The 12688-nt window shown below is 37.4% G+C and overlaps 1 protein-coding gene across 1 annotated transcript; it reads left to right on the top strand.

Annotated features, from left to right (window-relative positions):
- Positions 1 to 3528: 3528 nt before the first annotated feature.
- LOC135134165 (brachyurin-like) lies at positions 3529 to 4663 on the top strand. Its single transcript, XM_064062785.1, has 6 exons — positions 3529 to 3625; positions 3682 to 3832; positions 3885 to 4039; positions 4096 to 4182; positions 4236 to 4384; positions 4443 to 4663. The coding sequence occupies exons 1-6, from the start codon at positions 3529 to 3531 to the stop codon at positions 4602 to 4604; spliced, it is 801 nt and encodes a 266-aa protein (XP_063918855.1). The 3' UTR covers positions 4605 to 4663.
- The last annotated feature ends 8025 nt before the right edge of the window (positions 4664 to 12688 follow it).

Below are 12688 nucleotides of genomic sequence, written 5' to 3'. Positions count from 1 at the left end.
TCGCACATTTGATTGACTTCGTGGACTTATGTCAGCTTGTCGTCTTCTCGGCATTGTAATGAACTTATAAAACGACACAGAATTATTTTCACAGTCAATCAAATCTGTAAATTTTGTCTTGAGAATTTTAAAATACTGAAAACTTCAAATCAAATCCTCGAATAACGGTAAGGTTTGAGGTTTTGTCGAAACCAACAAAGTGAACATAGGTAAATAGAATGGCAGATCAAAATTAATAAGAAACTTTCGCAATGCGTAACTGAATTCACTTTAACGAACACTTTTCTTGAAATAAACGACGTTTTTTGTTACGAAAAAGCAAACAACGACTCGAAATGCAATAATACTTTTCACAATCGCACGGAAGAAATAGTTTTGTGTGACACGTCAGTCAGGCGACAGATCCGTCAGGAATGGCCAACTATCCAAATTCATTCCAAGTAGCAATTCCCGTGCAAAATTTTTAATTTTTTTTTTATCTTTAACCGGTCTCATTTTTTATAAATATTCTTACATATAAACCTTCTCCTGACGATAAGGAACACGTGAAAAAAAGAATCGTCCGATTCGGTGCGGCCGTTCTCAAGTTATGGGCGTACATACATTTCGGCGATTCATTTTTATTAATATAGATTAGAAATATCGTGTAGTAAAACGCTAACCAAAAATCGAAACTTTGAAAATGTGGTTTTGGAGAAAACTATTGCAGCGAAATCTCCAATAACTATTATTAATCGTTCCAATTGTATATTTAGTTTAATTTTTAATAATAAAGAATAGTTTAATCATAGAACTGCCTTACCGCCTCCCGATCGGTGATTAAATAACTTACCGATCAGTGATTCGTAACCATAGCTAACTAATAACCAGTGTTGGGGACAGATACTTTTAAAAATATCTATATACATATATAGATATTTGGATTGTGGTATTAAATTTAAAAAATAAACATTTTACTGTAGCATAGTTATTCAAGACTGAAAAAATCTTTACTTTTTTCCTGCAAATGGGTCATCGCTTCGCTGTTTGATGTGTCGCAAATTGTGCAATATTTATTACGTACGCTTAAAAAGAATATTTTTTTTTGTTTTTATTCCCACACTACAGTGTCCAAATAGTGTTTGAGTATGTCTAATAATTATCTCCAGCATTAAAATTAATATTTCAAAAGAATACGGGAAATGATTATTCTGTGTTGAAGGTTTGTTGTCGGCAACCTGTCATAAATTATTATTCTTCAATAACGACTTACGATGTTTTTATGACCATGTCCGGTAATCGTCTATCCCCGTGCGGCAGGTATATACATTTTAGGAAGAATTGCTGGTTCCGTTTAAGGCAAAATAAGTAGAATTTCTTAGAAAGATACTTAAACCCCTTATAGGATCAAAGGCTGCCTGGCAGGCCGGAATCACCAGAGTGCAACTTTAAATTTTCAGATTTTTGTTGAAACTCATTTTATTTTAATCTAGTTTCACGATTTCTGAGAATATATCACGATAAATTACTCTACCGAGGGTTGTAAAAATATTAATTTTATTACCCAAGATTTACACTTAAACATAATCGGTATCTAGATGCTTTATTTAGATAAAAGTATCTAGATACTGCCTAACACTGCTAATAACGTTGTCTCAAATCGCCCGATCGTGGTAGATAGTATATTGTTCAACGAGTGAGAATGTTGGTCATTTCACGAGGACGAGGGTTTCCGGGACAAGCGAAAGGCGAGTGGAGGTACTCATCCGAGTGGAATGACCAATTTCTCACTAGTTTAACAGTATACTTTTTCTGCTCATATAATCAAGAAAATAAAGAAAAAAAAATCAAGAATTATTTTTATTAACATTAATGATGACGTGTAAACAAAACATAACCAGGGTAACGCATAGACGAGTACAATTTTTATTAGGGGTGATAGTGGGGAGTTGTGGAGAAAAGGAAATATCGTGTTCTGATTGGACAAAATCTGTGGAGAAAAGTGCTCATTCTTCAAAAGATTGAAAAATGGTCAGTTAATGATATATATCAGATGAATTGTGTGTATCTGCAAATAGTGTTTGTTTTTCTAATTTAACAAATTGTACGTTTTACTTTAATTATAATTAAAATTTTCATAAAAATTTCAATTATTACTTTTCATATTGACACTAGCTGCAAAATGAAAATCCACTTTAGCGCTAGTGCTAAAATGAGTATTGTTTTGACACTCAAAGTGATGACAAAATGTCGTCATAGTGATTCAAATTAGCAAAAACTCTTTTAGGTAAGTTGTTTTACTTATCGAGCGTAAGCTAAGAAAGTATAGTAATGGAGTCCATCGGGCGACTACTTTCATATTTTCTCAACGACCGTAGACAAGGTCGTAACTACAACATCGAAAATCAAAGTAAAAGCAATGTTTTATTTAATAAGCGGAAGTCAGAGCAATAAAAAAGTCCGGTTCATCGAAATTGTGATCCGGTTATTGCAGTTCGTTGAACATATTTTTTAGTTTAGTTTCTCTATTTCACTCTCACGTAAACAATCTCGACAAGCGTTATCGCTATGTGTCTCAAATTACGAGTACCATAAATAATTTTCATTTCAGTCCTCAGTTGCACCTTTGCTATTCCACACGGCACATTGTTCCGTTATTTTATTGATTATAAATCACGATTCAAGATGACCCACTCCATTTTCCCGAAAATTTTGAAATACAATACAGTTATTTTGATTATTACACTGCATCTATCCAAATTCAAACTGATAGGTATACGTGTCCTTGCAAAAATGTTGATGACGTCATCACAAAATTTTGAAAACTCATGTGTAACATACGCGTAGCACGCTTCTTTACATTTACATTAACACTACATATTTACATATAATTATTTCAACTTCTAGGGGTTCTCATAAAAAATAAAATTTGCAATATCAGATTTTATAGTTTTTATAAAATGCTGGATATGTTTCATTATACTTCAGAGGCGAAGGAAAACAACTTACGACCAATTTTTTCTGCGTATTTTACTGTTTTCTGTCTATTTTGCAAGATACTTTACTAAAAAATGCCAGGTACTAAGAGCTTAAACTTGTCAGCAAAGTATTACGAGGCAAAAATGCAGAAAAATATTTAAAAATGAAACCTACTGAAATTTTTAATTTCAAATATTGTTCTTAACTTTGTATGATGTTGTGGGGGATTCTGATATCTAATTTGTTATGCAAAATTTATGTTTCCTAAAACTTGCCTAATGCGCTAATTTTGCCATTTTTTGTTGCGTATTTTAGGCTCTATTTAGTTTTTTTTTAGCCTAAAATCTGCTCTTTAGACTTATCACATCACGTCTTTTGCCCCAGATATTGGGACGTGACTTCCTTTACACCATATTCTTTATAGTATTCAATTGGTTAGATATACATCTCAAGTACGTATAGTAAAAGCGTATTGTGCGATAAGTAACACAATTACAGCGATTAGCAAAAGACACTCAAAATGCAACTATAAAAACACCAATCTGAATTTTAAAAAAATCAGTAAGCGAAATGTTCCGATTTGCCTTTCTTTGCTTGTGTGCGACAGCTACCTGGGCTTTGCCCTCTTCACCAGCCCACTCGAAGGTCTTTCCCTCTAAGCTTCCAGGTCAGTATTTTCTAACATCTATTCCACATCTATAATTTTATAATTATTTTATACAGGTGCTAGGATTATTAATGGAGACCAGGCCGCACAAGGTCAATTTCCTTGGCAAGTTGCTTTGTTTTTCGATAGTCGTGAAGGCAGTTGGTTCTGTGGAGGCAGCATAATCAGCGAAGAATGGATCTTAACTGCTGGCCATTGCGTCAACGGGTAATACATAGAATTCTTTATCCAAAATCATTAAATTTATTTCATATACCAGGGCTGACTCGGCAACAATCGTAAGTGGATCCACGGATGCATATGGAGGCGACATTTCAGAATCCTCTCGACTTGTTCTTCATAAAGACTATGACGAAGATCTCCTTGCTAACGATATTGGACTTGTCAGGCTCAGCAGACCTTTAAATCTTGGTGGTAAGACTTATAAGAACAAACTCCTCGTTTAGCAGTTGTATAAAATACTTATGTAGGAAACACGGCTGCCGTCAGTTTGTCTTCCGAAGAACTTGGTGATAATGTTGACATTACGGTGAGCGGTTGGGGTCTCACAAGCGATGGTTAGTGCATTAAACATTTTTTTTTGTCAACAAAATTTTTTCCGTTTTCATAGATGGAACTACGATCAGCGACTCGTTGAATTACGTTGAACTAGTCACCATTTCGAGCACAGAATGTGAAAATTATTATGGACAGGGCTCGATTCGACCTGAAATGGTTTGTGCTAATTCTCCCTCATCTCAAGTCAAAAGCACCTGTAGCGTAAGTATATACATTTTTTAATGTTTAAGGTTGATTTTATTATAATGATTATTTTTAGGGTGACAGTGGCGGCCCAGTGGTGATTAATGCAGGTTCAAATCCAGTTCACGTAGCAGTAGTCAGTTTTGTTAGTGATGCAGGATGCGAAAGCGGTGCTCCTTCTGGATACACCAGGACGGCAGTTTACAGAGATTGGATCCAAGAAAATACTGGATTGTAAAGTGAAAATAGTTTTAAAAATGTGTTATTTTATCAATAAACAGAAATATTCATGAACAATTTACGTGCATTTTCTTTATGCCTGATATCTGGAAAATCGCGAATTCACTCTCCGCTACGGTCTTAATAATCACCTGATGAGTCTGGGAAAAGCAGTAAAAACATTCCTTCTCACATTTTGGTGGAATTACAATGATTTTAAAATTGGTTCTTCTGCTACGTTTAACAACTAAACTACACATTCATTATTACAATAACTAACGAGAACAATGTTTACCTGATATAAAGCGAAGGTACAAATCAGCAAAAAACGAGTAAGCAGTTAAAAATGTTCACCGTATCAAAAATTGTCAAAGTTTTCAAAACTCTACGTTTAAAATGTTCGCAATCAATGAGGATGCTGATGTGTACCTGGCTTTTGACGAATGCGAAGGGAATGCCACTGTTGCAGTACGAGTTTATACTGAGTGTTATCAGGTAAGAAGGCATCCCACAGTAAATGAAATTAGGAAACTAGACGCAAGATTGAGGGAAACAGGCAGCTTGCTTTTTATTCCCAGTTTCATGATCGAGGTCGTTCTAGGACCACACGTACTTCAAAGTTAGAAGAAGATGTCTTACATCTTGTGCCTACGATCGGAAAAAGAATGATCGCGATATTGGCAGAGTTGGGAGTGTATGTAGATTACGATTTACCTCCAAAATTTTGTGGACCGAGAAATTTTGAACATCTTCTTTAGTGCTTAGTTGGTTATGCTTTAATGGATTTTTCTTTTGTCGGTTTTATTTGTGTTTATAATTTATAAATGTCTTATTAAATGTTTTTTTTTGGTTTATTGATTAATAAAAAATGACAGGTTGTTTTATTAATAATAATGCACAACAATTAATGATTACTGGTTGTAATGGCTATTTCCCTAAAACAATAAAATGTGGATTTCAGTCACCATCGTTACTAAGAAATCAGAAAGTAAGCCGAAGGTATTCATACATTAGGTGAGTGCAGTGTTGCCTATTTTACTTTTATAAAATTACGTTTTTTTCGTAATCTATATTATAGTTTTTTTTTATTATTTTTTTGGAACTCCTGAAACCCCTGTACATAACGTACTGAAGAGTTGATCCCCAATTTCCAGACACCCGGTATATACAGGGTGTTATTGAAAGGTACGTACAACAAAACTGACAGTTCTTCGCGATGTCTTAAGAAGTCTGAAAAACTTATTTTGTGTTATCAAAATTATAAGGGGAAAATTAACCCTTATCCAACCTTTTTAGACGCTACTGAAAGATAAATAGGTAAAATTAATTTATTTTAATAAATCCTAGCAACTGTAACAATAAAACTTTTGTCAAGACTAAATGTTGCTATAGAAACGAGATATGATGTTTTTATCAGAGGCGTACAACGAATTTGGACATAAATTTTAATAATTTTTATCTCTAAAAGGAGAACACTTTTACCTGAACTTTTTTTAACTTTTAACACCCATACTTCGAGACCAATTGCCGATTTTATTTTGTACGTACCTTTTAATAACACGCTGTATATAATACATTTGTTTTTAAATTACTGTTGGTACTTCAAAACAGACACAGTAAAGGAAATTTTTGCCAGAATTTCTCAGTCAATTACTTTTAGGCGTATTTCTTTTCAAAAACTTGTTGCCTGAATTTCGTTAAAAAAGAGCATTGAATTTGAAGCAAGCGGTCGAAATTATCCATTCATTTCATAGAAAATCCTTCCCGTGCAAGGGAGTTACAAACACTAAACAAAAAATACACAGTATACAAGCTACGTTCTTTCGACGGTCATTGTAATCGAACCTGATCAGAATTATCACTCCTCGAAATCTCCCTTAATCTAGGTGCTCGATAGGAAGATGGAATGACATCCAGTTTTTTCTTCAACAGCGGCAATTTTACTGAAAAAAAGGACGGTTGTTTCTACGAAACTGTTCAATAAATTAGCTCGAGTAACGTCGAAGTTAATGATAGATAGGCGGAAACGAATCTAAAACTAACATTTTCATTTCGTTAGGTTATGAAGCGCCAAAAAACGTCACTACAATTAATTTATGTAGTAAAACAATATCGATGTTTATATCAGAGGCGCACGAAATTATACTGTCATATCAATGTTATTTCAAAGCACGCACTTTTAAATGCAAGCACCATAAGTACTCTTATGTTCAAGTAAAATCTACAACTTAAAATAAGGTCCAATTCTGGATCAAGCATGTTAAAATTTAAAGGTTGTTAAAAAATAAATAGCCAATCAGATTTACAAGTGTAACTCGTTACTATGGCAATTTGCAGTTTAGCACCCTTTAAATCTAACAGGTTTGATTCAGAATTGCCCCTTAATATACTATGATAGTTATAGATTATATATAATATACTATGTTTCGTCTCATGCAGACTCGACCGATATCGGGTTTCGCCTCGGGTCGTACCGCCCTCAACCCTCGAGGGGCAATCTGGCCACTCGAGACATATGTGCCTTTAGTTCGTAGGAATAACTTGTAAAGAACGCTTGTTTTGTTACTGTCTCAATATATACGCTAATTTAAGTCAACTGCGTATTTCTTTACTGCGAACTCATACCGACGGATAGTAACAAAAAATGGTCCTTCGAGCCGGATCGCGACGACGTGTGTAGTGAATTACTGGTGCCGAGCTTACGACGCGACGACGCCCAGGAAATACGACGGATCGAGCCCTCGGTGGTGACGACATCCTCATTTGAACTCCACACGGACATCGGATCTATCCTCATCTACGCGTCAGACCAGGACGCCAAAACAGGGAACAACTGGTGCCGAGCTTACGACGCCACGACGCCCAGGAAGTTCAACGGATCGAGCCCTCTGCGGTGACGACATCCTCTTCAGCAGTTTACACGGACATCGACGTCCGCCACATCCAGTCGTCCAACCAGGACGCGGCAGCAAAAGAAGTACTGGTGCCGAGCATTCAACGCCACGACGCCCAGAACGCCCGACGGATCGAGCCCCCCGTGGTGACGACATCCCTGCGGAAGCTGCACATAATCACTGAAGCCACCCTCGTCCACGCGCCAAACCACAGGACGCCACAACAAAGGACAGGTCGGTGGTCATTATTCTTCCTGTCTTCTTACTTTTTCATTTATTTCCTTTGACGTACTCACCTCTTCCAAAATGACGGAAGCCAGTTTAAAAACAAAAAAAAGACAAGTACGTACGACTACCACGAATTTTGATAAATTTTTGAATACGATCAAATCTGCCGATCAAGTTAGGGTATTGTGTTTACGTTATGACAATTTTAAACCGCTATTAAAACAGTTTACTGAAGCACAAGATCAACTTGAATTATTAACAATTGAAAATGATGCCGATCCCGCCGAGCCAGACGAAAACGAGCGATTTGAATATGAAAACCGCTACTACGAATTGTGTTCAAAGGCGGAAGAATTAATCGATAAGTTCACAATTAAGGCATCTAGTAGTTCTACCGATATTAAATTGCCCACTATCGAGTTACCTCATTTTGACGGGGAATATACAAGTTGGACGGCCTTTTACGATAGTTTCCGTACCCTTATTCATGAAAACACCAACTTAGAAAAAATCAAAAAATTACATTATTTGCGTTCCTGCCTTGGGGACGAACCAAAGCGAATTATTGATAATTTATCTATATCCGCTCAAAGTTATGACACTGCTTGGCGATTACTCAAAGAGCGTTATCATAGTAAGCGTTTAATTGTTCACAATCACATCCACGGCCTTTTTAATTTAACACAAGTTAACAAATCTCCAAATTCATTGCGGACGCTTTTAGATCAGTTAAATGCAAATTTAGAGTCGCTAAAAGCTCAAAATTTAAATGTAACTAATTGGGATCCAGTTCTTATTTATTTGGTGTCCACAAAATTTGACTTTGCGACAAAACGGGAATGGGAATCAAAATTAAAAAACAATGAACTGCCAACGCTGAAGGAAATGACGACGTTCATATCACAGCGTTGCCAAACACTTGAATCAATGGAATTTTGCAACTCTTTCGAAGTAAATTCGGAAAACCCGCGGTACAACTTCACAAAATCTAAGTTTCCCGAAGTTAAACGTAAATTAACGATATGTCCAAAGTGTAAACAATCATCCCATTGTTTCGTACAACAATGTACGGCTTTTTTACAACTTAGCATCCAAGACCGCATTAACGAAGTAAAAAGGCTAAAACTTTGCTTAAATTGTTTACGCGAGGGCCACGACGCGTAATGGCAGGCACCACACATTACTACACTTACAAAAAAGGGAACCGCAAAGTGTAAATAACCATAGCTGTTCGACTGAATTTAAGTCACTCACGTTGCTTTCCACAGCCGTAATTAAAATTAGGGACGGTAATGGCCAGCTTCACAAAGTTAGAGCGCTTTTGGACATCGGTAGTGATAGTAATTTTATCACCGATAAATTATGCCGACTGTTAAAACTAAATTTAAATAAATGTCAGGTGTCTATTGCTGGTATAGGGCAAACTAGTACTACTCTCACTCGGGCTGCAAAGGTCTTTATTAAATCAATTTGTGACAATTATTCAAACACAATCAGCTGTTTGGTACTGCCAGAAATCACCAATAATTTGCCAGTCGAAACATTTGACCCTACACCATTGCGAATACCGGATAATTTAACTTTGGCGGATCCTGAATTTTATATATCGGGCGAAATAGACCTTTTAATCGGAGCCGGACTATTTTACGACATTTTGAGAGAAGGGCGTATAAAATTACAAAACAACATTACTTATGTACAGAACAGCTGTGGGTCTGCAGTGTCAAGGGCCAAGAGAAAATTCCTGCCTCTTAAGCACCAACAGTCTGGAGCACCAGATGTCAAAATTCTGGGAATTGGAGGGCATGGATAATAACGTAAATTTCACCACTGACGACGAAGCCTGCGAAATTTCATTCGTCACCACAACTAAAAGGGACCCAGATGGTCGGTTTTTAGTAGCGCTTCCCGTTAAAACAAGACCTCTGGATATTGGCCAATCAAAAAGAACCGCAATAAACCAATTTAAAAGCCTTGAAGGTAAATTCGGACGAAACCACGGTTTAAGGGACGAGTATAACAAATTTCTAGGGGAATATCTTGCGTTAAATCACATGGAAAGGGTTACAGTTCCGGACGATCCTTCCATTCAGTGTGTTTACTTACCCCACCATCCCGTTATTAAAGAAACGAGTCTTACCACCAAAACTCGAGTTGTTTTTAATGCTAGTTCCCGGACAAGTAATGGGCAGAGCTTAAACGACAACTTAATGACAGGGCCTAATTTGCAAGCAGAGTTGTTCTCGATTATAGTTAGATGTCGCTTACACAAATACGTACTATCAGCTGATCTTTCAAAAATGTTTAGACAAATATGGGTACGACCTGAAGATCGGGATTTACTTCGTATCGCGTATAGATTTGATCAGACGGAACCGATACAAGTATTTCGACTAAAAACGGTAACATATGGTTTAAATTGCGCACCGTTTCTTGCAATGCGTTGTTTGCGAGAATTGGCATACGAGGCAAGTGCGGACTACCCACAAGCTGCAAAAACGATTTTGAATTCGTTCTACATGGATGATTTGTTAGTCGGGGTGGATAACGTAGACGAAGGTATCAAGTTACGTGACGACCTAAACAATATTTTAAAGGGCGGAGGTTTTGAACTTTACAAGTGGGCCTCGAATGAAACTAAGCTTTTACCAAACCAGGATAGTGAAAATAATACCGCAGTTGTTAGATTGGACAGTAATTTTGAAACCAAAGCACTAGATCTAACTTGGAATTGTCAAAGGGACTTATTCAAATACCAATTGGCCGCGATTAAACTGCCTAAGGTGGCCACGAAACGCAACGTTTTATCAATTATTGCTAAAATTTTTGACCCTTTAGGCCTCTTAAGCCCAATGTTAATAGTAGCAAAGATCTTATTACAAAAATTGTGGCAACTTAAATTAAACTGGGATGAACCGATACCATCTGAATTAAGCGAAACCTTTCACCATTTTTGCGCAAATTTACACCGAATCGACGAATTTGTAATTCCGCGATGTGTTAATTACTCTTCTCCTCAAACTCTAGAGTTACATGGATTTTGTGACACTAGTAAAGAAGCTTATGGGGCCGCGATTTATGTAGTTGCCGTTGGTGAAAACAAGCAACGACAAATAAATTTACTTTGTTCAAAATCTCGGGTTGCTCCACTTAAACCAACAACAATTCCGCGACTGGAACTATGCGCGGCGGTTCTTCTCGCAAAACTTACAGTGAAGATTATTAATACGTTGGATGTATGCATTGGGAAGATTTATTTGTGGTCAGACTCTATGATAACCCTATCTTGGATAGCAGCTGAGCCAAAAAGATGGGAGCCCTTTGTCGCACACCGGGTGGCGGCAATTCAAGAAATGACAAAAAGGGAACAATGGCACTATGTAAATAGTCAACAAAATCCTGCAGATATAATTACAAGGGGTACGTGTCCTAGTGATCGGGAAAAATTTATTATATGGTTTCATGGTCCAGCTTTTCTATTAAAAGATTCATCACATTGGCCTAAGCCTCCTAATCATGTAACAGAACTTCCGCCGGAAAGACGCAATGTAACACTAGTGTCTCAAACACAACCAGATTTAAACGTTTTCCATCGAGTTAGCACTTACAAAAAATTAAAACGAGTATTAGCTTACTGTTATCGATTTATACACAATTGCACTCATAAAACAGATAAATTAACGGGTGAATTAAAGCTAAATGAACTTCAAACTGCCGAAAAATATATCATTAAGTTTATACAGAAGCAAGAATTCGGTCAAGAAATTAGTGACCTCAAAAACAAACACGTATAAAGCAAACGCAGCAAATTAACCCCGCTTAATGTCTTTTTAGACGAAAATGAGATCCTTAGAGTGGGAGGCCGCCTAAGAAACGCGAACTTAGACTTTAAGACCAAACATCAAGTGGTACTACCAAAAAGCCACATAATTACAAAGTTAATAATACGCGACACACATGGGGACACTCTCCATGGTGGACCTCAGGCAACGTTGGCGGCGGTGAGGCAGTTGTTTTGGCCACTTTCTGGCAGAAGTATTGTAAGAAAAATAATCCATAATTGCATCAGGTGTCAAAGAGTAAAACCTATTAGTTATGAACAATTAATGGGTAATTTGCCAGCCGACAGAGTAGCTCCTGCTAGGCCCTTTCAGAACTGCGGCATCGATTATTGTGGGCCAATATTAATTAAAGAAAGTCCGGGGCGAGGTAAACGAAACTTTAAAGCCTATATCGCCGTATTCGTCTGTCTGGCTACAAAAGCGATACATTTAGAACTCGTACGCGACTATTCCGCTCAATGTTTTTTAAATGCGTTAAAACGTATGATGGCACGACGCGGTAAAGTTGCACATATGTATTCGGACAATGGTTCTAACTTCGTCGGCGGATATCGGGAGCCCCAAGACCTCAAAAGGTTACTTGAATCAACAGTTTTTCAAAAACGAGTCGTTAGCAACTTGGCCGACGAAGGGGTTACATGGAAGTTTATTCCACCGAATTCTCCATACGTTGGAGGAATATGGGAAGCGGCGGTCAAGTCATTTAAATACCACTTTAAACGGGTAGCGGGCACCACAGTTCTTACAGTGGAAGAGATGAGTACCTTACTAACCCTTATTGAAGCTATACTTAATTCACGTCCCCTTGTTCCCATGAGTAATGACCCCGACGATCTGGACCCTCTGACGCCGGGACACTTTCTAATCGGCACATCCTTGACGGCACCACCGGAGCCAAGCCTTTTACATCTGCCGGAAAATCGCCTCTCTCGATGGCAAAGGGTTGAACAACTTCGCCAACTCTTCTGGGAAAGGTGGACGAGAGAATATCTAACAAGTCTCCAAACGCGGACTAAGTGGCGTCGCGAAAATCCGATCCCTCTTCAGGTAGGAGCAATGGTTGTCCTTAAGAACGAAAATATCGCACCGCTACAATGGAAACTCGGTCGTATTGTGGAATTGCATCCAGGAAGTGACAA

The sequence above is a fragment of the Zophobas morio genome, unplaced genomic scaffold (assembly GCF_036711695.1).
Source record: "Zophobas morio isolate AGI-343-1 ecotype UQ-CSIRO unplaced genomic scaffold, CSIRO_AGI_Zmor_V1 ptg000023l, whole genome shotgun sequence".
In the NCBI taxonomy this organism is placed as follows: Eukaryota; Metazoa; Arthropoda; class Insecta; order Coleoptera; family Tenebrionidae; genus Zophobas; species Zophobas morio.
Note: the sequence above shows the minus strand (reverse complement) of the source record. Positions and strands in the feature narration are given on the sequence as shown.